General features: G+C 49.0%; 2 protein-coding genes across 3 annotated transcripts; one reads left to right on the forward strand and one right to left on the reverse strand.

Moving 5' to 3' along the window:
- Window positions 1-37: 37 nt before the first annotated feature.
- Window positions 38-13,218, forward strand: SUMF2 (sulfatase modifying factor 2). The gene is made up of 9 exons (XM_080678181.1): window positions 38-150; window positions 2,449-2,605; window positions 6,774-6,888; window positions 7,352-7,396; window positions 7,953-8,103; window positions 8,909-8,964; window positions 10,755-10,839; window positions 10,996-11,140; window positions 12,349-13,218. The coding sequence occupies exons 1-9, from the start codon at window positions 87-89 to the stop codon at window positions 12,431-12,433; spliced, it is 903 nt and encodes a 300-aa protein (XP_080534307.1). The 5' UTR covers window positions 38-86; the 3' UTR covers window positions 12,434-13,218.
- PHKG1 (phosphorylase kinase catalytic subunit gamma 1) lies at window positions 10,220-21,817 on the reverse strand. Of its 2 annotated transcripts, XM_080678180.1 has the most exons (11): window positions 21,667-21,817; window positions 18,764-18,877; window positions 18,111-18,289; window positions 17,613-17,667; window positions 15,535-15,600; window positions 15,138-15,301; window positions 14,647-14,737; window positions 14,370-14,523; window positions 14,073-14,198; window positions 13,565-13,811; window positions 10,220-12,264 (listed from the first exon to the last, which is right to left on the reverse strand). In XM_080678180.1, exons 2-10 carry the CDS (start codon window positions 18,844-18,846, stop codon window positions 13,566-13,568), a joined length of 1,164 nt encoding a protein of 387 aa, XP_080534306.1. In that variant the 5' UTR covers window positions 18,847-18,877; window positions 21,667-21,817; the 3' UTR covers window positions 10,220-12,264; window position 13,565. The 2 variants fall into 2 exon arrangements, with proteins under 2 accessions (XP_080534306.1, XP_080534305.1); XM_080678179.1 differs by lacking the exon at window positions 10,220-12,264 and having other exon boundaries at window positions 12,657-13,811; window positions 21,655-21,815.
- Window positions 21,818-24,260: the final 2,443 nt, after the last annotated feature.

Here is a 24,260-nt window from a genome sequence, read left to right on the forward strand (position 1 = left end):
AGTGTGGACCGGGACGGAGTGCGTGTGCAGCGCATGCGCAGCAGAGTCACTGGGTGTGTGTACCCAGTTCCTGGTGCTGCGGTGCTATGAGGTCCTCACTGCTGCTGCTGACCCTGCTGTCGCTCCTGTCCGGCCCGTGGATCGAGCTAGGTCAGTGTGCTGGCCTGCCCACTCACCCCTAGCGCCTTCTGTCCCAGGGATTACTAGGAAAGGGGTGGGGCGCTTTGCCCCGTGGGGAAGACCGTAGCCCCTCTGCCTGCTTCCTAGCCCTAGTTGGCTTGGAGCAGCCTGAGGCACATCCCAGAGACGGCCAGCCCAGCGAGGCTAATAACAGCTCATACTGTATTTTACTTCCTTTTTACTTTTAACTTACTATTTTGGAATCTTTTAAGCATAAAGTAAAAGAACAGATTATAACTAAACGTGCCCCCTACGTACCCATCACCCAGTTTAACAGTTGCCAAATTATGGCTAATCTTGCTTCTTTGGTAACCCACTTTCCCCTCTCCTGGGATCATGCTGAAGTGAATGCAGGCATTATACAATTTTATTTGTAAATAACTCAGCTTGAATAGCAAAAAGACAAGCACGAAAAAAACAACAACACCATACCATTTTCCGCCTACAAAATTAACATCCAGTTAGTGTTCAGATTTACCTACTGTGTTTTTTAATTATAGTTTACTTCTTGAATTAGAGTCAAAATACACTTTATGCATTGCAATTGTATGTTTTTTTCTTAATTCCCTTTTATTCTGAGATTTTCCTGCTTGCCTCATTAAGTCACTTTCTTCTTTAGGTCCTGATTTCCCTCCTGTTAAATAAGGAGGTCAACTTAAAGATCCTTTTAATTTGACTTTTTGAGGCATACAAACAGCAAGTATGAAGGAGCTCATTCAATTATTTTATGATAATTATTGTGCACTTGTGCTAGGGGCCAGGGATACAATGGCAAAATAGAGGTAGTCCTTTCTTTTCTGGGGTATGTGATATAATGGTAAGAACTGATAAGAGTTCAATAAGTGGAAAGGAAGAGAGCGAAAAACAGCATGAGCAGAAGTATGGGTAGAAAGGTGCTAGATATATTTTAGGGTATAGTGTCTAGATTTACCTAGCTGGGACAGGGGGTTTTGTGTAAAGGAATAGAAAGGTAAGAAAAACATTTGTTGAAAACCTACCATGTGCTCAACATTTTACATGTTATTTGAATTCATGCAGCTATGCCTATGAGATAGATACTATTCCTATTTTATAAATGAAGAAATTGAAACTCAAATTAAGTAATTTGCCTAAGGTCACCCAGCAAATTAAGTGGCAGAACAGGAGTTTATTGCATGGGTTTTTTTGTTAATCCTCACCCGAGGATGTCTTTTCTTTTTTTTTTTTTTTATAATATATTTTCATTGATTTTAGAGAGGAAGGGAGAGGGAGAGATAGAAACATCAATGATGAGAGAGAATCATTGATTGGCTGCCTCCTGCACACCCCCTACTGGGGATTGAGCCCATAATCTGGGCATGCGCCCTTGACTGGAATTGAACCTGGGACCTTTCCGTTCACAGTCCACCCTTCAGTCCTCAGGCCAATGCTCTATTCACTGAGCCAAACCTGCTAGGGCCCAAGGATGTTTTTTTCCATTGACTTTTTTTAAAAAAATATATTTTATTGATTTTTTATGGAGAAGAAGGGAGAGAGAGAGAGAGTTAGAAACATTGATGAGAGAGCCTTCTGCACATCCCCTACTGAGGATGTGCCTGCAACCAAGGTACATGCCGTTGACCGGAATCGAACCTGGGACCCTTGAGTCCGCAGGCTGACGCTCTATCCACTGAGCCAAACCGGTCAGGGCTCCATTGACTTTTAGTGTGGAAGGCAGGAGGAGAGACACAGAGAGAGAAACATCAATGTGAGAGAGACATTGAATGGTTGCCTCCCACATGCACCCTGACCTGGGCCAGTGATCGAGGCTGTAGCCAAGGTATGTGCCTTTGACCAGAATCAAACCCAGGACCGTTCAGTTCAAGGGCCAGAACTCTATCTATCCACTGAGCCAAACCAGCTAGGGCCAGAACAAGAATTTAAAGCCAAAAAAATTTTTTTTAATATATTTTATTGATTTTTCACAGAGAGGAAGGGAGAAGGACAGAGAGCTAGAAACATCAATGAGAGAGAAACATCGATCAGCTGCCTCCTGCACATCCCCCACTGGGGATGTGCCCGCAACCAAGGTACATGCCCTTGACCAGAATCGAACCTGGGACCCTTCAGTCCGCAGGCTGACGCTCTATCCACTGAGCCAAACCGGCTAGGGCTAAAGCCAAAATTTTAAGTCTCCTTTTTTTTTTTTTAAAGAACACTCAGTTTTATGAGTATTACCTATGATCCAAATATTGCCACTTACTTTTTACATACTCATGTATTACTGATGACACTCTTTTTCCTCTGCAGGGAATGGGCAGGTGACAAGCATGGTTCAGCTACCAGGTGGTAGATTCCAGATGGGAACAAATTCACCAGATGGCAGAGATGGTGAAGGACCTGTCCGGGAGGTGACAGTAAAACCTTTTGCCATCGACATATTTCCTGTCACCAACAAAGATTTCAGGTATATCAGGTATTCTTTCGGGAGGAGTAAAGGCTCTTTTAAATCATCATTCTTTTTTTTAAAAACAATTCATAAGTTTATTTTATTTATTTTTAATATGTTTTTGTTGATTTTAGAAAGAGAGGAAGGGCAAGGGAGAGAGAGATAGAAATATCAACAAGAGAGAAACATCAATATCGATTGGCAGCCTCCTGTATGCCCCTCACTGGGGATCAAGCCCACAGCCTGGGCATGTGCCCTGACTGGGAATAGAACCGGTGACCTCTTGGTGCATGGATCGATGCTCAAACACTAAGCCACACAGGCTGGGCTCAAATCTTCATTCTTTTTTTTTTTAAATATATTTTATTAATTTTTTACAGAGAGGAAGGGAGAGAGAGAGAGAGTTAGAAACATCGATCAGTTGCCTCCTGCACACTCCCTACTGGGGAAGTGCCCGCAACCAAGGTACATGCCCTTGACCAGAATCGAACCTGGGACCCTTCAGTCCACAGGCTGACGCTCTATCCACTGAGCCAAACTGGCCAGGGCCAAATCTTCATTCTTAATCTCTAGAAGGAAACTGGCTTGTTCACTGTCACATATCTTTGCAATAATACTGTGGGATAAGTGTATCTACTTTTTTTTAGGTGAAGAATCTGAAGTCCAAAAATGTTTACCTTACTCTCTGTTAGTGGCAGACTTAAGCCTGTAACTCAAATTCCCTGATTCTTGAGCCAGTGGATTTTCCATTGCACTGGGCATAGCACTAGGATTATGGGCGAAAGTGACACACTCCACAGAAATCTCTTCAACAGGGAAGAAGGGATTGGGAGAAGGGTCACACTAGCAAAGTGCCTTACATTCCCTTTATATTTACTAGTACTTTGGGAAATGGTGTTGTTTTAGGAGTCAAACATGTGGTTCTAACTCATTCTAAGAAGCCAAGTTGAAACGCCTTAGTTTCCTCAGGATGATATGTTTTGTAACTTACCTTCAAATGGTATAGGTATGTGCCCTGGCTGGTGTGGCTCAGTTGGTTGAGTGTTGTCCCGTACACCAAATGGTCACTGGTTCAATTCCCTGGCAGGGCACATATCCAAGTTGGGGGTTTGATCCCTGGTCAGGGTGTATGCAGGAGGCAGCTAATTTATGTTTCTTTCTCATATCGATATTTCTTCCTCTCTCCCTCCCTCCCTCCCTCCTTTTCTCCCTCTCTCTTTTCCTGTGTCTCTAAAATCAGTAAAAGCATATTTTTACAAAAGATTTTTTTTAAAAAAATAGTACAGGGGTGATTATATAGAGAGGAAGGAGGAAAGCGAGGGACTGGGAAGATAATAAAGCAAACATGGGAAACGACTTAAATATTACATTTGTGGAGTTAAAACTTTTCAAGATAAAAGGTTATGGGGAAAAATTGATTCAGAAGACACACTGAAATAAGCATAGAATTGTTAGTATACTCCTCAGGCCCTTTGACTCAGTGATTCCACCTCTAGGGATTTGTCTGAAGGAAAGAATTAAAGTTGTCCAAAACATTTAGCTAAAAAGATGACATTGTAAACAACTATTAACAATTTAAGGATTATTTAAACATATTGTATCAATATAATGATACTTAGCAGCCATTTAAAATCCTGTAGTCAAAAAGAGAATTATGAGCCCAACCAGTATGGCTCAGTGATTGAGTGTTGGCCCATGAACCAGGAGGTCTTGGTTCGATTCCCAGGACACATACCCGGGTTTAGGCTCCATCCCCAGCAGGGGGCATGCAGGAGGCAGCTGATCAATGTTTCTTTCTCATCTCTCATTGATGTTTCTATCTCTCTATCTCTCTACCTTCCTCTCTGAAATCAATAAAAATATATTAAAATATATATATATTTAAAGAGAGTTATGAGATGTTAAATGAAGAAAGTAGCTTACAAAATAATATATAGCTTATGATCCCATTTTTTAAAAACTATGTATATAGAATATAGATGCATTAAAAAAGTGGAAGTGCATTAGTTAACAGATTTTGCTCATATTTTTGTGACTTCCAAATGACAATAATTACAGGGAAGCACCTTGTCAAATGGGGTGGGAGAGTTGGGGAGAGGGGGCCAGGAATAATATGGAATGATATATATTAGTTGGTGTGATAATGGATGATTTTAATTTTTTAAAAATTTCTCATTTTTTTGTATTTTCTCATTTTTCTACAATACCATGTGTACTACTTATATGTGCTTTTATTAATTTTTTTTTTCCAGAGAGGAAGGGAGTGAGAGAGAGAAACATCAGTGATGAGAGAGAATCATTGATCGGCTGCCTCCTGCATGCCCCACACTGGCGATCGAGCCCACACTCAGGCATGTGCCCTTAACCAGAATCGAACCTGGGACCCTTCAGTCCACAGGCCGATGCTCTATCCACTGAGCCAAATCAGTTAGGGCGCTTATACGTACTTTTAAAACGTATTTTAAACAGGAAAGTTGTTAAAATTGAAGGAAAAATCACTTCTGATCAGACTTGTACCATATCATGACAACCCAAAATAGATAGCTGCACAGTATGCACCTTTTAGATTTCAAATTATGACCAGAATATGGTAGAAATATAATGTCACCTCTAGTAAGCTCCCAAACTTTGCTTAGAACCCGACTTTGTCTGCCTCTCTGGTAAAAGATTCTCAGACTGTTCAGATGATCTGAGGCTAGCAAATAGCTATTGCTACCAAATATGATCAACTCCTGTATCCTCAGTGCCCCTCTGATGGGTGAATAATACCTTTTTATATCAGACAAGGCACAGACGAGGTGATAATGAAAACCATCTATCTCACCTTAGTAATCTGTGTGCTGAGATTTGCTAAACCATACCGAGCTATCCTATCTAATAAAAGAGTAATATGCAAATTAACCACCACTCTGCTACACCACAAGCCACGCCCACCAGCCAATCAGGAGGGAATATGCAAATAAACCCAACCAAGATGGCTACCACCACAGAGAGCAGGAGGGAGGCTTGGGTTTCCCTGGCAATGGAGGAAGCCAAGCTTTCCACCTGCCCTTGCCGGCCCAGGCCTCCACTCAATGCTACAAAGTTTCAATTATAGAAGATAAATAAAGCCCAACAGAAATGGCGGCAGCCACAGAGCTGGAGAGAGCAGGAGGCTAGGGTTGCCCGCGGTGATGGAGGAAGCCAAGCTTCTGCAGCCCTGGCCTGCTTTGGCCTCCGCTTAAAGCTACAAAGTTTCAATTATAGAAGATACATAAATCCCAACAGAAATGGCTGCTGCCACGGAGCGAGCAGAAGGCTTGGCTCCACTCCCGGCTACAAAGTTTCAATTATAGAAGATAAATAAATCCTAGATCCCAGGGCCTCTGCTTGGGTCACTGGGGGGCGTGGCCGGCCTGCAAACCACCACAGGCCCCTCGCCCAGGCCGCCCCACACCCCAAGGGAACCCCCACCCTGATCCAGGACACCCTTCAGGGCAAACCAGCTGGCCCCCACCCATGCACCAGGCCTCTATCCTATCTAATAAAAGAGTAATATGCAGATTGACCATCACTCCAACACACAAGATGGCTGCCCCCATGTGGTCAAAGATCCTGCCCCCATGTGGACACAAGATGGCCACCACAAGTTGGCCAGCAGGGGAGGGCAGTTGGGAGGAACCAGGCCTGCAAGGGAGGGCAGTTGTGGGCAATCAGGCCAGCAGGGGAGAGCAGTTGGGAGGGACCAGGCCTGCAAGGGAGGGCAGTTGGGAGCGATCAAGCCTGCTGGGGAGGGCAGTTAGGGGTGACCCGGCTGGCAGAGGAGGGAAGTTGGGGGTGACTGGGTCTGCAGGGAAGGGCAGTTGCGGGGGACCCAGGCCTGCAGGGGAGAGCAGTTGGGGGTACCAGGCCTGCAGGGGAGGGCAGTTAGGGGTGACCAGGCCTGCAGGGGAGGGCAGTTAGGGGCAAACAGGCTGGCAGGGGAGCAGTTAGGCATCAATCAGGCTGGCAGGGGAGTGGTTAGGGGGTGATCAGGCTGGCAGGCAGAAGCTGTTCGGGGCAATCAGGAAGGCAAGCAGGCAAGCAGTTGGGAGCCAGCAGTCCTGGATTGTGCGAGGGATGTCTGACTGCCCGTTTAGGCCCGATCCCACTGGAGGGTGGAGCACAGAACCCTTTCAGCTGAGCCAAGGGAAATCTCTCTTTTCAGGGAGTTTGTCAGGGAGAAAAAGTATCGAACAGAGGCCGAGACGTTTGGGTGGAGCTTTGTCTTTGAGGACTTTGTCTCCGATGAGCTTAGAAACAAAGCGACTCAGCAAATGAAGGTGAGAAAACCTGGGCTTGTAGTTGAGGGAACGGGAGTGGGACCTGGACATAGCAGCATGTGGGGCGTGGGGTCACCTGGGCCACGGTAGAAATCAGACCTGACAGCGGGAGGCAGGGAGGAAGCGAGAGAAGCCCTCCCTGGGAGGGTCAGGTGAATACTCACTCCCAGGAAGTGAGCCCTGAGCTGGTTTCTGGGTAGAGAGACTGTAAAGATCCAGTTAGATACATATGGGCTCAAGATACATCCTGCACGAGCAGAACATCCTGACAAGCCTCCCCCTAATGAGGGCTGTGAGATGTCAGGCTTCAGAGATTCCAGACACAGCCTCACTTGGACGCCCTGAGTCTCGGCCTGACGGGTCTGCTCGGCCTCCTGTGTGTCAGTCGGGAAGGTGCCCATGGTGGGTTTGAGCATCTTGCAGTCATGCTCCTCTTTTCAGTCATGCTCTTTCTTCTTTGTAGCCTGTTCTCTGGTGGCTTCCAGTGGAAAGGGCATTCTGGAGGCAGGTAAGGTTTGGTTCCTCCACCTGTTTTCTACCCCTGGAGGGCTGGCTGGCTGCCCTAGCCCAGTGGTCAGAAAACTGCAGCTCGCGAGCCACATGCGGCTCTTTGGCCTCTTGAGTGTGGCTCTTCCACAAAATACCACGTGCGGGCGCGCACATACAGTGAGATGGAAACTTCGTGGCCCATGCGCAGAAGTCGGTTTTCGGCTCTCAAAAGAAATTTCAGTCGTTGTGCTATTGGTATTTGGCTCTGTTGACTAATGAGTTTGCCAACCACTGACCTAGACCCCTGGCCCATCTAGGAATACTGAGTTAAAAGGAGAAGTTTCAGGAAAACAGCCAAGAAACCCTGTTTCCTAGTCCTCTTCCCATCACCCATCCCATTTTTCTTGTCCGTCTCATGTGTAGTCTCCGCTCTGGACCTTTCCTCACTCACCAAGCTCTCTTCCAATTTCTTTGCTTCCCCTAGTGTTAAAAGCAGAACTTAGGTCCCCTAAGCCTAGCCTTCCTCAGACTTCGCTGAGCTTCCAGAGCCTGTCTCACTTCCTCCTGGCTGTCAGCCTGCAGGTCCCGGCTCTGGCATCCGAGAGAGACTGGAGCTCCCAGTGGTACACGTGAGCTGGAATGATGCGCGGGCCTACTGTGCATGGCAGGGGAAACGGCTGCCCACTGAGGAAGAGTGGGAGTTTGCTGCCCGAGGGGGCTTAAAGGGTATAGAGATACCAAGGCGATTCCCCTTTGTTCTTCTCTCCATCCTGTCCTGCATGGGGGTCTTTAAAGAGTGGGAAGGGTCCATGCTCCCTAGAGCAGTGCTTCTTAGAGAGTGTGGTGAAGGACCAGTTGCTGTTGTTGTTTTTATTTCTAATCTATCTCAGACCAATAGTATGTAAAATACCATAAAAACTAATAACTGGAAAAATGGAATGAAAAAAACAAATTTTTTTAATTGTTGGAGATTCTACAGACATGTCATGTTTCAAAAAAATACAATCGGACCAACATAGCATAAAGGAGAAGAGTTATCCAAATCACATGCCTTTTCCATGGGTGTATTGGGGTTAATAAAAAAATTGCTCTTTGCTCATAACTTAGTTGTTCTGCAACGCTCACTAAAAAAAGTTATGAGAGTGAAATAGCAACTCCCCATATTCAACCTCTACAGTTTGAATGAACACCAGCTATACCAATAGTCAAAGTTATTAATGTGATAAATGAGGTTGCTTGTTTATTTAGCCAATCGAAGTCCAACGAACCAGTTTCTCAATGGTTACTCTCAATTTCTGCACTGATCTCAGCATGCACTGGTCACAGGTAGTTTACAGGCGCATTGATCAGAACCACATCTAGGGTTGCACTGCCCTGGGGTAATGCAGGAGGCGGGGCTCCAAGTGCAATGCAGTGAGTGGAAGGGATGGGCGTAGGATATAAAAACAACCTCCTTTCGGTTCCCTCGATCTCTCTGTCTTTCCCAACTTTTCACCTCTCCCTCCAATGCTGTCTCCTTGCTCTCCCGCAGGGCAGGTTTATCCCTGGGGAAACAAGTTCCAGCCAAACCGCACCAACCTGTGGCAGGTAAGACATGCATTCCTCACTCCTGTCCTTTCTCAGAGCATTGAGGCCTGCTGTCGGCTAGGCATTGTGTTAGGTGTGGGATTCAGAGGGCTGTGTCCCAAAGCTGGGAAAGGGGCGAAGCAGAAGACCAGGCGGTAGTGCAGAGTGTGCGCGGGAGGAAATGCCTGAGAGTACAGAGATGACATTTGAGCTGGTCAGATAGGAGTTTGCTAAGTGAAAAGAGGAGGAAAGGGTGTGTCAAGCACAACAGCATGAGTGTTGCCATTGTATTAGGAGAGGGTACTGTGTGTTTGGAAACATGTCAAATTCAGAGAGGCTGGAGCATAGGGAAATGGTGGGGGCTGGGGGGGTAGACAGTGGGTTGGAGGCAGATTTTGGAGCAGATGCGCCAAGATAGGGTTTTAGATTTTACCCTCTAGGCAGGGGGGAACCAATGGAGGTTGTTATACAGGGGAGTAACAACATCAGATGTCAACTTGGGGGAAACTAACTGTTGCTAATTGTGCAGGACCAGATGAAGTAGAGCTGCAGAGGTGGCAGGGGTGTCTAGATGATTATAAACACTGGAATTAAGTGGAAGTGGAATAGAGAGGAAGCCCAATGGGAGAGGCATGTCTGAGAAGATAGACACGGTTTGGTAATTAATCGAATGTGGCGGGGTGGAAGAGAGTTGGACTCAAGCATGAATCCAAGCTTGGGCAACAGAGTGATGGTGCCACCATTATGCAAATAGATAATATGCTTGTTGGGTCAGAGGGATAGAACTTGGTCAGTGTAGGATCAGCTTAGCTTAGGATGCCTTTGGGTCTTTTATCTGTTCAGTCAGAGGTTGAAAATATGAGTCTGAAACTTAGGACAGAAGTCTGGGTCAGAACAAGTAGCTTGCAAGTCCTAAGCATGTACCTTAGGAAAGAATGATCCCTCCCACACTGGCCAGGAGACGCTGTAGAGTGAGGGGAGCACAGCCTCAGTATTTTAGGGGGGAGCATTGAAAGGGGCCTGAGAGAGAGACTGGACCTTATAGACTGGACCAGAGCGTTGCAGAAAGAGAAATCTGACATACACTGTTTGATCTTTGATAAATTAACCATTTTGAGCCTCAGTTGCTAGTTTCTTAAAGGGAGAGGATACTTGCCTCACAACCTTGCAAGGATTAAATTAAAAGACATAAGTGTAGCAGCCCTAGCACATAGTAGTTGTTGAGTAAATTATAGCCCCTTCATCTTCCCTTTCATAAGAGCAATTTCCATAGAGTCGTGGCAGCTGAACCCAATTTTAATGAGAGGCGTGAACAAGTTAAATAAATTGCATTGGCAAATATAGGTTACTTTTTGAAGAGTTTTGGTGGTAAAGAGCAAGAGATGAGAAAGGTACAGTCAGGGCAGATGAGGCAGAGTTAAACCTGTTGGTGGTAGAAGAGAAAGAGGTGGTTCCTGAGAAGGTGGAGGGTGCAGGGCATGGAGAAGGAGAGGAAGAGCCTTCCTTCCCAAGGCTCCGAGCATGGGGTTCGAGGCCGAGGCGTGAAGTCTCTGAGAATGGAGACAGTGGGGGTGGGATGGGCTTGACACGAACCACAGTGAGCACAGGGAAACCACACACTTCCTGATCCAGCTGGAGGTCGTGGTGGAGGACCAGAGGCAGCTGGTTTGGGAGCTCAGGTTGGAAACCTCGGGTCACTGCCACGTTCCCTTCCCCCTATTCCAGATGACCTTGGTTTTCCTGTGGGCAGGCTGGAACACCTGTCATGGGACAGGATAGTAAATCTTTTATCCTAAATCTCTTCTCTTCAGGGAAAGTTCCCCAAGGGTGACAAGGCTGAGGACGGCTTCCATGGGGTCTCCCCAGTGAACGCGTTCCCCCCACAGAATAACTATGGTAAGATTTCTCATCGGGTCACCATCAGCACTCACACATGGCTGGTGGGAGCATTCTGCCTGATGGATGAGGCAGCATTTGCTCCCAGGGCTTTGATGGCTAGCAGGTGTGCGTGGTGCTTCCCAGCGGGGAACTGACCCACCTGCTGTGCTGCAGGGCTCTATGACCTCGTGGGCAACGTGTGGGAGTGGACAGCTTCACCATACCAGGGTGCAAACCAGGATATGCGTGTCCTCCGGGGGGCATCCTGGATCGACACATCCGATGGCTCTGCCAATCACCAGGCCCGGGTCACCACCAGGTGAGGAGCTTGGTAGCTGAGGGCTGAGGGGCTGGAGGTGGCCTCCCAGAGCACAGGTGGGACCACAACTGGTGTTGGCACTGCTTCTGCATCTCTACTTCCACCAGGAGATGTGGGTACCGAAAGGCAAGCAGGCGGCGCTTGCTGGGAAAAACAAAACAGTCCAGGACAACTTGTGCCTTTTCTTCTCAGCTCTCAGCACCTAGGGAGACTCTGTCCAGCATCTCAGTCACATGGGCTTCTCTTCTTGTCCTCATAAGTAGGTGTGGAGGGAGGGAAGTAGAATGGCCACATCAATAGGTCATGGCCATGGGTCATGGAAATATTGACTCTTCAAACAGGCGGGCACACAGAAAATCATTTCTACAACCATTTTGATTTACAATCAAGTTAAAAATGGGCTCAGGAGGGTCCTGGGACCTGCTCATTTCACACAGGTGGTTAGTGGTGGCACCTGGATGGAAGAGTCCCAGGCTCCTGGTCCCCTCCTAGGACTTTCTGCTTCGTTTGCCTGTAGATTTATTTTGGTTGATCTCCCTGCAACTCCTCCTACTCTTTGGCTCCACAAGGCCTGTAGAGGCCACTCAGGATATCAGATTTGCAGGTGTTTCTTTGACCCACAAAGGCCCCTGAATTCTCTCACCTTCTTTTTTAGGACAAAATGGTAGAAAAAGTACTGGCCTAGAAACCAGGAAACTGGGTTTGACATTGATTCTGTTGTGCTATCAAAGCAGTAATTAGCCTTGGGCAAGACATTTAACTCTTTCTAGTATCTGCTCCTGGGTCTCTAAAATGGTGAACACATCCTGCCTTCCAGAGCAGTTGGCAAATGGCAAACGAGGGAATTCACGTGAAACTTCTTTGAAATGTATGGAGAACTGACTGGCGCTGTGATAATCTCACTTATTGCCAACAGGTTTTTTTGGCTGAGTTATTCCCAACTACCAACAGTCACATTTACTAGTCATGGCCTCTCCTGCCTTCCAGCTCAGTCTCTCAGGGTCACCGTCACTTCCTCCACCCTGTCCCAAGGCCACTTCATGTCCCCGGGACTGCCCTCTGACCAGGCTTCTTTCCAGACCATGCCCTCCGCAGTCCTTGGGCCCCCCAGGTCGCAGCAGGCCCTGGGATGTGGAACAGGAAAGTTGGGTAAGGCCCAAGGCCCCTTTCTCAACATGTTCATTCTCTCTCCCCTTCTCTGGTGGCAGGATGGGCAACACTCCAGACTCAGCGTCTGACAACCTAGGCTTCCGCTGTGCTTCCAATATAGGCCGACTGCCTGGGGAGCTGTGAGCAGCCACGCACAGCCAAGAAGAGTGCCCATGGTATCCGTGCCATTCGCTGGCCACATTTCAAACAGCCAAGCTCTTCAACGTCCACCTTCCCCTCCTCCACCCCTTTTGACAGGCACCTTTCACCTGGTGGGCAGGTGGGCAGGAGAGGCCTCTCACCTCAGGGGAGGCCTCTCACCTCAGGGGAGGCCATGTGTCTTGGTGAAGGGCCCCAACTCACTGATTGTGGCCGGGAGCTGGGTGTTTTTATTAGAGGTCAAATATCACCCATATAGGGGCCAAATACTCAAACAATTGGGGCAGAGTCCTCTTAAAGGCAGTTTGTTAAAATCATTTTAAGTCTGTTCCCTCCCCCTTTCTCGGTGTCTGATTCAGGGATCTGACATTGTTTCTTTGGGCAGAATTTCCCCAGTTCTCTGTTTCCCCAGCAGATTGCTGTGGAAAGGAAATGCTTCCTGCATTCGTAGAGTGTTTCTGTGTGCCTCTGTAGGAACTTGATTTCCACTCTCTGTATGTGAAATGGAGAAATGTGGGCTCTTTAAAGCGCAATTCAGTCTTCAAAGGGTATAGGAGAACCAGGCATTTACCAGGCCAAACTGTGCCTCCTGTGAGTCACAAAGTAAATAATACTCCAGAAAGACAAACATGAGAAGTGTCCCTTTCTGTTGTTAATTACATAAGGGCTTCCTTATGCCTCTGGAAACCTGTCCCCTTGAGAAGAACCTGCTCCCATGGTGTCACTGGACATTGTGAGGTCAGTAAAATCTCCTGTGATTGTATATCTCAGACGGCTGTCTGTTTTCTCCTCACCCCGGGACCCTAAGGGCAGTGCATCCGAGGGTCAGTAACTCTGAGCAGAAACTGAGATGGTGGTACCACTGGGAGGTGGAGAAGCTGGAAGGCTCCTGGCGGTCAGACCGTACATCCAGTGCCCTCCTCTGTGGCCAGGCCCCGACTGCATTGTGATGGGAGCACCTTTCGTGTGTGCAGTGCCTCTGAGGGGAGAGAGCCCCAGGTCCAGGAGTCCTGGCCTGGACCAAGTGCCTCCCCTGCACAATCTCATTCTTTCCACGAGTGTTTCTGTGGCTTCCCTTCCCTGCCTACCCCTCCCCCCCATCCCTCCTGCCAGCACCTCAGTAGTCCTTCTCAACCGGGGAGAGCAGCACGGCCTTGGGTGTGTTCTCGAAGAGCGCAGCCCGGTTCTGCTCCTGGCCCTTCTTCACCCAGTGGCCATAGATTCGGAAAGCGTAGGCATCAATGAGTCGGCGCAGAGGCCGGAGAGAATAGGGGTCACGCATGACCATCTCCCGGGTCACAGGCTTCACCCGGTGGTACTGGTAGTAGATCCGCACTGAAGCCAGCACTGTCAGAGCGATCACCTGCGGAGGGATGGCCAGGACTGAGAGCCTGGAGCAGCCCCCGCTGGGTCCTTCCCAGTGTTCCCCCAGTTCCACCAGTATCAGGCATTTAGACTGTCAGATGACATCTGTCTTCCCTGGAGCCAGAGTTCTGGGAACCATCACAGGTGGGTGGGAGGGGAAGGGCAGGTGCCCTGGAAACCCTAGCGTGTAAGCAGTGTGAGTAGTGATCCCTGGGGCGCTTGGACTCCAGGGCCCTGGATGGGAAGGGAGCTTCAATACCTTGAACTTCCCCCGGGGGCTAAAGTGCCGCACTTCCTCCGCGTCATACTGCTGGAAGAAGGGGTGCGCTAAGGCCTCTTCTGCTGTTAGGCGGCCCTGGGGGTTCACCACCAAGAAGCGGGAAACCTGAGAGAACGGGGTGGGTAGTGAAAACAGCAAGGCAGGTTCCCTGCCAGCACTTCAGAAGCCATGGGGTCTCCTGGCAGAGCCCTCCATCCTGTGCCTGGCACGCTCCCCTCCCCCCACGGTGGACCACCCCTCGCCTGAGCCCAGGAGCCAGCGGGCCTGGCCCCTCACCAGGTCTTTCACGGTGTCCGAGTAATCATCCCACTCGGGTGAGCCAAACTGGTAGTTGCCACTCATGATCATCCTCAGCATCAGCATCTGCTTCCGGTGCCAGAAGGGCGGGGAGCCAGCCAGTAGTGTGTACATGATGACCCCTGTGCTCCACCTGGCACCAGGTGGGTGGGAGGAAGGCAGGGGGACTAGCTGTAGCTCCAGCCAGTTCCTCTCCTCCCCAGCCAGGTGTTCTGGCCGTGGTGGCATCCCTGTTCCTTCCCCCCAACACACTCACATGTCCACCTCCTTCCCATAGCCCGGGTGGTCACTGTTCATGGAGCACTCAATGATCTCAGGAGCCAGGTAACTGGGGGTCCCACAGATCTCTGCGGGAACAGTTACCATCAGGATAGGTCAGCAGGGGCACTTGGAAGAAGAAGGTCCGAAGAAACAAGATGGAACAGAAATAGTGCTTGGACTGGGACTCTCCTAGCACTGGCCAACTTCAGGGCCAAGGGCAGGAGCCAGAGCTGGCTCATAGAGCCACCCACTTGGGGCCTGTCGGTTCCCTGGTCACATCTAACTATTGTGGCCTAGAACTCAGGCAGTGGGAACCTGGCTCAACTCAGTCCTGAGAAGAGAACCTACCTGAAAAGGCACCTAACCCGGAAATGATAGGATTTTTATTCCGGGGGGACATAGGGGTGGATCCCCAACAATCTGTTTCTGGGAGAGTAGGTGAGAAAGCCTGAGCCCCTGGTGTGGGTCCAGGCCTCATTACCGGACCTCGTAGCTTCTCTCCTGGCTTCAGCTGACAGGAAAAGCCAAAGTCTGTGAGCTTGATGTTCATGTCATCGTCCAAGAGGATGTTCTCGGGCTTCAGATCCCGATGTACGATGTCAAGTTTGTGCAAGGTGCAGATCACCTCCAGCAGGGCTCTCATAATCTTCCTGGGGCAGACAGGCGCGGGTCACTTGGATCTCCTCTGCAGGGTCAGGTGGCGGGCAGGGAGACCAAAGCCCCCATACCATCCCGACTGCACATGAGAGAGGGCAGGCTGGGACCGCCGGGCTGAGCCAAGGAGGGAGGTCACAAAGCCAGCGGTGCACACCCCCTGAGACCTGGGTGCCTGTCGCACTGGGACTTGGGCAGGGAGCGGGGAGAGGGGCAAGTGGACCCTCACCTGGTTTCCTTCTCACTCAGGGTGACCTTCTCAGTGAGGTAATCAAAGAGCTCCCCTTTCTTCATCCTGTGGTGACAGAGGGTTTGTAGCTGCATTGATCCCAAGACCTTGCCCCCCCTTCTCAGCCTGCTCCCAGAGAGCTCTTTCTCACCCTAATCCCTCCAGAGGCAAAGGACCAAGGTCTGCAGGGAGGAGCTGGGAAGTGAGTGGAGAGGTTGTCTGGGAAGATTGGGAGAAGAGCAAGGGAGGCTGGAGGGGTGGTATGGCGTCAGTGTGAGGGTCTCTCCCATTTGTGGGAGTGACAGCATGGACAGATCTGTCAGGGCCAAAATCAAGGGCTGGGAGATGAGAAACTGGCCCACGGCCCCCCAAGGTCCCAGACCCAGATCAGAAGGACAGAAGTATCCTGATATTTTTCAGGCACAAATGGAAGCAGTGGCAGTGCGAGTGTTGAGTGTTGGAGGAGCATTGTGCCTGTTAGGATTAAGAATTGCAGTTCAGCCCAGCCCATGTGGCTCAGTGGTTGAGCATCAACCTATGAACCAGAAGGTCACAGGTTCGATTCCTGGTCAGGGCATATGCCCAGGTTGCAGGCTTGATCCCCAGTAGGGGGCGTGCAGGAGGCAACTGATCCATGATTCTCTCTTATCATGGGTGTTTCTATCTTTCCCTCTCCCTTCCTCTCTGAAATCAATTGAAAAATATATTTTTAAAAAAAGAATTGCAATTCAGTCTTCTCACTTCTTGGGATGCTCTATAAAGAGGTCTCCGTTAGAAAAATCTAGTTATAACCTGGAGGGCAACTTGGGGCAGCATTAAAAATAGATTCCCCAAGTAACTTCTTCAAAGGTTAGGGACATCTGAGCTGCCCCCAAGGACAGGGCCACTGAGCGGAGCTGGGACAGCTGCGGCTGGTCCAGTCTGGAGGGTCCCTGGGAAAGTCTCACTGCGTTAAATAAAAAAGGTGCATCCTGCCCCCTCTCACCCACTCCTCCAGGGAAAGCAGTTGGATTCCTAGGGCACAAGGGATGTTGCGGGAGTCACAGAGAGGCAAGAAAACCATTGAGCTTAGCTGCTAGGGCAGGGAGAGGGGTTCCATTTAAAGAAACAACCTAGAATTCACAGATGTAAGCCTTGCTTTATACAATATCTGTACTGTGGTCCAAAAAAGCAACATGTGAATCCCGTTTTTGTCATTTTAATCCCAATGTAAAGACACTAGGAGAACTCACTATTAGCAGCAGCAGCAGCAGCAGCAGCAGCAGGTTTACCTGTAAGTACTGGGGACTGTGCAAGGTACATCAGCAGGCTCTGCCTTCCTGCAGCTGGCCGTTTAATTGTACACACAGGCCAAGTTACATTTTCTCCAAGTAAAACCACACTTCAGTATGGCCACAATAGGAAATGTTCCAACAATACAAAGTCACCTGAATAATTTTCTCAAGAAACCCAGTCCCTAAATTAGCTGTTATATATGGAGAAATCAAGACACCCCTTTAACAGTGAGCCATGCAGAGAGATTTCTGTTCTTCAGCGAGGACTCAGTGGAGTGGGGAAACAACGAGCCAGGGAGTTCTTTTTGCTGGGAACCTTTTCTAACGAAAGTGGTAATAAAGCCCTGGCCAGTGTGGTTCAGTGGATAGAGCATCAGCCCAAGGGTCTCAGGCTTGATTCCCTGTCAAGGGCACGTCTCTGGATTGTGGGTTTACTCCCTAGCCCAGTCGGGTGCATGTGGGGGGCAGCCAGTCGTGTCTCTCTCATATTTCTCTCTCTCTCTCCCCCTTCTCCCTTCCCTCCCTCCCTTCCACTCTCTCTAAAAATCAATGGCAAAAAGTATCCTTGGGTGAGGATTAACAACAAAATAAAAGAGAAAGAAAGAAAGAAAACTCCAGCCCATACATGGTGGACCCAGGATTCAAAGCCCCAGGATTCAAAGACCCCAGGGGCTGACCTGCCTAAAGCACTTGTGATCCTACTTGGCATCTACAGTGGAGCGGGCTGACTGCTGGATGGGAGACCACAATATGAAGTTCTCGATGAGCCTCGGGGTATGGCTGGCTCCAGGGCTGGGTACTTACAGATCAAACACCAAGAAGAAGAAAGTGTTGGTCTCATAATTGTCCTTCAGCTGTACTGAAATGGAAATGGCTGGCTTGTCTCAGGGAGCAGAGGAGCCTGGGCAGAGGCAGTGGGGTCTAGGGGCAGGGGGATTAAAGCTGCTGGGGCTGACTGCACAAATGGAGGGGGTATCTGGATGCTACTCCAAGGAGGCCCTCCAGGGGAGGGGGCAGGCCCAGGGACTTCACACCCTACTCCCCCTCCCTCACCCAGTCCCAGACCTGCCTGTGACCCCTTCTGTCTGGCTGAAAGAGGAGGCTTAAAGCTGAATCCCCAGAGCAGTCTTCCTGGAGGTTGGAGCTGGGAACCTCAAGCCTCAGGGACTGGGTGGGCCTCAGGGAGCAGGAGACACTCTGGACAATTCTGGCTAGCTGCATAGTGGGCTGCACTCCCTGACTTGGGTTATCAGGGCAGAAGCCTGGTGGAGCACCCTGCTGTGGCTGGGAGCCAGTACTCACCGATGTTGGGGTACCCTGACACCTTGTGCAGGATGTCCACCTCCTTCAGCGTGGCCTCTCGCAGCTCCTGCACCTCCTTGGGGCTGAAGCTGCCCCCGCCGGTGACGTCAATGATCTTCACAGCATACTCCTTGCGCGTGGGCTTGTGGATACAGCGCCTGACGACACTGCTAACTCCCCTGGGGGTGCAGAGGACAGGTGGTCTCAGGGTGTGCCCCAAGTCCAGGCCACAGCAAAGATGTCCTGCCTTGTCCCCCAACTCCCTTTGAGCTTTTGGGAGAAGTAGGATGCTGATGAGTAACAAGCCTGGTCTCAGGCCTCTTAACTCCCACTTCAGTGTTCTTTCACACATAGAAAGAGGCCGTACACTCTTAAGGCCATAAGCTTCCTTTGACCCCTGATCTCAGACCCTGGCCCAAAGCTGGGTTTGGATGTGTTTGTCACCAGCATCAGTGAGGGTTGTGGGAAGCTCTTTGCTAGGAAAGGTCACTGATCTGGGTACTCACTCCCTATTTTCCTGGTCAGGAGGGGAGGACCCAAACTGAGGGATGGAAATGGGCTCGGTGCTCAGGGTCCAGCAGAGATTGGCCCAGAGATTGGCAGAGCCAGCTGGAGCCTAGGACAGCGTTTCCTGGGGAAGGTCTGGGCCTTACCTGCCCAGGATCTCCTTGGGCTCATAGTTCTCATAGAAACCCTCTGTGGAATGTGAGTCCAGCTGTGCCTCGTCCCGCGTCATGCTCAGATCCTTGGGGTGATTCTGAAGGGCTCTGAGAGGGAACAGAAAGAGGCTTTCAGCCTTCCTGGCCTGGGGGATGTGCGTCTCGCCTGGCATAGGGCTGGCCTATTGTGAATGTTCAAAATGAATGAGAGTTGAAAAAACGCTTTGAAAAGAGTCCAGCATCGTTTTTCCCACTGGCTGTAAACTCTTGTGAGTCCAGGTGACCATGTCTCCCTGCATGTTCTCACTGTAAGCTGCTCCCCTGTGGGAAGGGATAGTCAGCCAGGCCCAGGCCTGCGTGGACATCGGGCCCCAAGGTAAGCTCTGAGGAAGCCGGCACAGCCTTGATTTTAGAAAGAACCACCGAGGCCCTGGCTGATTAGCTCATTTGGTTAGAGCAGTGGTTCCCAAAGTGGGGCACATGCCCCCCGGGGGGGGCAATTTGATTTTTAAGGGGGGACAATTCGAGAATGAGTTATTAACAGTGAGTTTTTTAAAAAAAATATATTTTATTGATTTTTTACAGAGAGGAAGGGAGAGGGCTAGAGAGTTAGAAACATCAATGGGAGAGAAACATCGATCAGCTGCCTCCTGCACACCTCCCACTGGGGATGTGCCTGCAACCAAGGTACATGCCCTTGGCCGGAATCGAACCCGGGAACTTTCAGTCCGCAGGCCAATGCTCTATCCACTGAGCCAAACCGGTTAGGGCAACAGTGACTTTTTTGCATTTCTTATGGTTTTAGGGGCCTCATATACAGTATATAGATATATATTGTGACATATTTATTCATTTCAGTTCTCTATGTTTTGAAACCTTATTTGCTATTTTTTCATATCACTTAATATTATTATTATTTTTTAACAATTTCTAAGTGATTTCTTCCTCAGTACATCAACTGTCCTTTTGTTCTTTTATTTTTCTCTTTCATGGATGCCATGTTCTTTGGAAGCTTGTTTAGACCAAGTTAATGGCCTTTTAGGCTTCCTCCACGTGAATAGGAGTTCACTTTTTGAATAATAAGAATTATATGTCATGGGGGGGGAGGGGAATCAGGATTTTAGAGATGCTTAGGTGGGGCATGGCCAAAAAACAGTTGGGAACCACTGGGTTAGAGTATCATCCCAATACGCCAAGGTCATGGGTTCGATCCCTGGTCAGGGCACATACAAGAATCAACCAATGAATGCATAAATAAGTGGAACAACAAATCAATGTCTTCCCCCTCCCTCCCTCCCCTCTCTCTCTAAAATTAATCAATAAAAATAAATTTAGAAAGAACCACAGAGAACCTCTTCAGAGGGCAAATTAAAGTGGTTTCCTTTCCTCTTTGAGGGGATGAGGCTGGTCCTGCTTCTGCCTGCTCTCTGCACTTGTGGAAAGGTGAGAAGCTGCGCAATTTGATCTTCTTAATATGCTGCTCTTACAGCCTCTCCTTATCTACCCCAGTCCTGTCTGACCATGAAAACGCCCCTTCTTTCAGAACATGCTCCTTCCTCACTCATTTTGTCCTTAACCTGGACTTTCATAATCATCTTTCATTCATTCTTTCTTTTATATTCTTTGAAAAGCACTGTGCCAGATGCTCTGAGGGGTGCAGAGCTTGATGGGGGAATCCTGGTCCCAGCCTCTGCTATCACTTGTCAGTGTGTGCTGTCATGTCCCCCGTTAAGCTGTCATCTTGTCTAGGATGTCCCAGCCCCAGTCATCCTGCCCCTCTTATGTATCCAGTGCAGGCACATAGCAGGAGCTGCTCCCTGGATGTGAGTCGATGGTGGAGGTATTCTTTTGGTGCAGGACCTGTCGGCAGAATGCCCCATGTCCCACTAGTGATGGCCAGTGAGCCCTGAGTGGTCCTGCCACAGTGTGGGGCAGTACAGAGTCAGGGCACTCAGGCCTGGACAGAGGAGCTGAGCTCCGGGTACTGACCTCGGATGAAGGATCTGAGGAATGGAGAAAGTCATCCACCAACAGGAGGAACAGCAGACAGGAAATGGGCACAAGCTGCCACTGAGCAGGGCCCAAACTCTTCGAGTCCCCTACCTACTGCCCTTTCTGGGCCCAACAAGGCCTGGCTTGTCATAGGGGCTGATTTGCTGACCAGCCAAGTTGCAGCCCTGGCTGCCTCAGGGCTCGGGCTGGCTGTTCCAGGAAGCCTGGTGTCCCCACTGCTGGATGCCTGGTTATCAGAAGCCTCCTGCCAGCAGCAGGCTGCTTCTGTCCTGTCAGCAACCCCAACTGAGCACAGGAGAGTCTGTTCCCTGTAACATCAAGTTCATTTCCTGGCAAGTCCTTATAAGTTCTCAACACTGCGTAGCACCAGCTCTTTCCCTTCCCCCAGCCCTCCCCGGGCAGATAATACATCTGGACCCACCCAGGATGCCATCCCGGCTGGGGATGCATTCCACGGCATGGCCAGGTCCATCTAGTTCTGACGGCATTCATCTCTCTTAGGGTGGGCTGGGAGGTTTCTCTTGTTCCCTCCTTTTGCTCTAGGCCTAACTTAGGGCTGATTTCATGTGTCTGTTCACTGCCTCCACCTGCATCCCCCACACTCTTCCCAAGACCCCTTTGAAAAGGGTCACCAAATGGGTTTAATCCTTTCTGGAACATAATGTCCTTTCCAAAACTCAGCCTGAAACACAGTCACAGGGACCCACTTTCTAAACTCCTCCGGAGGGGCTTCCAGGGTCAATGCCACCACTCTTCTGGTCCACCTGCCTTCAGAAGGGAAGTGGGTCTAATGGACTTCAGGGTTTCTACTTCTCTAACCCCACAGCCTCCCCGTAATCCCGTCTGCCGCCTGGCTTTTGTCCATCACTGACCCAGCTACTCACTGTTAGGTCCTCGCAGGCCTTGAGCGGACTTGACAGGAATCTCAAAGGTCTCAGAGCCCCTTGGAGAGAGGGGACAACAGAGGACTGCAGTTGTGGCCGGAGCAGGATAGTTTGCTGCTCTTCCTTCGTGCTTTGCTACTTGATGAGGGAAGGCTGAGGTGCCAAAAATAAATCACAAGAGCAAACCGGGATGCAGGCCAAGGCTCAGCAAGGGACAGCGCACAGGAGTCTTGCCAGCGGTGACCTCTGGTGGAGGGTGAGGGAAGTTCGGGTGACCTGGGACCAGGCATGACAGCATGAGGCGACCATTTTCCTTCTGGAGTTCACTTGGTCTCCAGGCCCAGAGGGTCTAAAGCCAGCCTGCTTCTCTGGGAGCCATTTCTGTGTTTGGTGTGATCAGGAAATAGTACACCGGTGCACCCACACTAGTGCTGGGACTGGGACATCAGGATCTGCTCAGGGACAGTTTGTGTGGCTGCCCCACAAAATGTAGACCTTAAAGGTTAGGGAACATCCCCTTCAGGAATTGACCTCAGATCTGCCTCCATTATCTCATCCTTAACCCATTTTGTTGTCAGCCTGCAGTTTCTACTGGGAAGGCTTTTTTTTTTAAAAAAAATATTTTTTATTGATTTCAAAGAGAGAGAGGGAGATAGAAACATCAATGATGAGAATCATTGATCGGCTGCCTCCTGCACGCCCCCTACTGGGGTTGGAACAACCCAGACATATGCCCTGACCAGGAATTGAACCGTGAACTCTGGTTCATAGGTCAATGCTCAACCACTGAGCCACGCTGGCCGGGCAACTACTGGGAAGACTTCAGTGTGCCAGGAAAAGCATATGGACTCTGTGCAACTCTGAGCTCTTTGGGTGAGGGTCCTCATCAGTATGATTCTACCTTAAGAGGCTGACAGAATTGGAAATAATGTATACAACATGGTGGCACACAGTAGACACTTACTGCTCTCCCTTATTCTAAAGCAACCTTTTTTCAAACCCTTAATTCTAATATACAAAACAAAGGGAAGGCTAATTCACAGAAGCTGAGCCCATAAACATCCATTTGACTAGCATATTACAAAGCACTTCACTTGGACCCCAAAACTCTGGTATTAGCCACTTTGAGAGAATGTTTGACTTGCTCAGTGTAAAAAAAATAGGTGAGTAGGAGTGCCTAGTAGATTAACCCCAGATGTGGGTCCAAGTGCTCTCTCCGTTATATCATGCTGACCATCTCTTTTTCACTCTGGGGAAATACTTTGCTGAATTGCTACATAGAAAGGAGTTGAAGATGACTTCGGGGTTGAGTTTTATGCATAAAGGTCTTGTTTATTGAGATGCAGCTTCTGGCTCCAAGGATGAAAACACTTCAATCTCATCCTTTTACTTACTGTCAATAAGCCTTTTTTTTTCCTTCTGATTCTAAGCTATAGACTTGACTCTTTGAATGCATGACAAAACCCCTTCTGACCTCAGGGAAAAAGACCAAGGCACCTAAAGGATTATTCCCAGTGCCTTTCTCCAGGGAGCCATGGCTCCTACCAGGGAGAGACCAGGCCAGGCAGACTCTTGCATTTTATTGATGTGACTTATTTCCCTTTGATTTACTAATTTAACAATATTTGGGTACCCACTATAGACCATCATATCTTGGATATAAGGGGCAATTAACACTATAAGCCTCCAGAACGGGCAAAGGAGCCCACTGACAAACCCAGGAGGGACTATTAGAGGACTCGCCAGGAGTGAATTATCTGTGGTCATTCAGGTGCTCAGGGTAAGGCAGTCTTGGCCCTTTTCAGGAACTGAATGATTTGGTAGAAAAGGGCACTCCAAGAACATAGCTGAGGACAGGGGGCAGCAACTGAGTAATTCACTCATTCAATATCAACTCACCCTGTAGTAGGTCTCTAAAACTTAAGAGGGGGAAAACCAGTAACGGAACCGATGAAAGGTACATTTGAAAATTGAAAAAGTGCAAAAGCATAATGTAGACTTGGAGATCAACTTCTCGAGTAAAATTTTCAGTTGAGGTTTGGAGCTTGGTTAACAAAAATGGTGCACCTCAAATTGAGTCCATCTCAAGACAATTGCAGCTCACCTGCATCTTTCAGGAAGAGGAAGCTACAATGCCTTAAATTAGAAAACATCTATAGGGGAACTCCGTGTATTAAGAGAATAGTTTTCATCTCTGATCAAACTAATTGGATATTCTAGGGGAACAGTGACAAATAGTGCTCACCTGGCCACAGGGAACCCACTTACTCTTCACCTGATTAGAACAATTAATATTTTAAAATTTCTTGTTACTGCTCACTTTATTGAACACTGGCTCTGAAGGCTTATAGTACCTGGAACCTTTTTAATGGGCAACATGTTTGCTAGTGAACGACTCCTTACATAACTATTTCCCCTACAAAAGTTTCTCAGGGAGCTTTACCAGGCCCTCTGCGTGGATGCTAATTTCATGTCCAGAGGCTATAAACTAGATAAACTTAAAGACATGTTGAGACAGTTATGTTCTTCTGAAAAAATACGTATGTTCAGGATGCAATACTATGTCTAAAATTTATTACCTCACATTTATCAGA

This window comes from Plecotus auritus (genome assembly GCF_963455305.1).
Source record: "Plecotus auritus genome assembly, chromosome: 7".
Taxonomy (NCBI): domain Eukaryota; kingdom Metazoa; phylum Chordata; class Mammalia; order Chiroptera; family Vespertilionidae; genus Plecotus; species Plecotus auritus.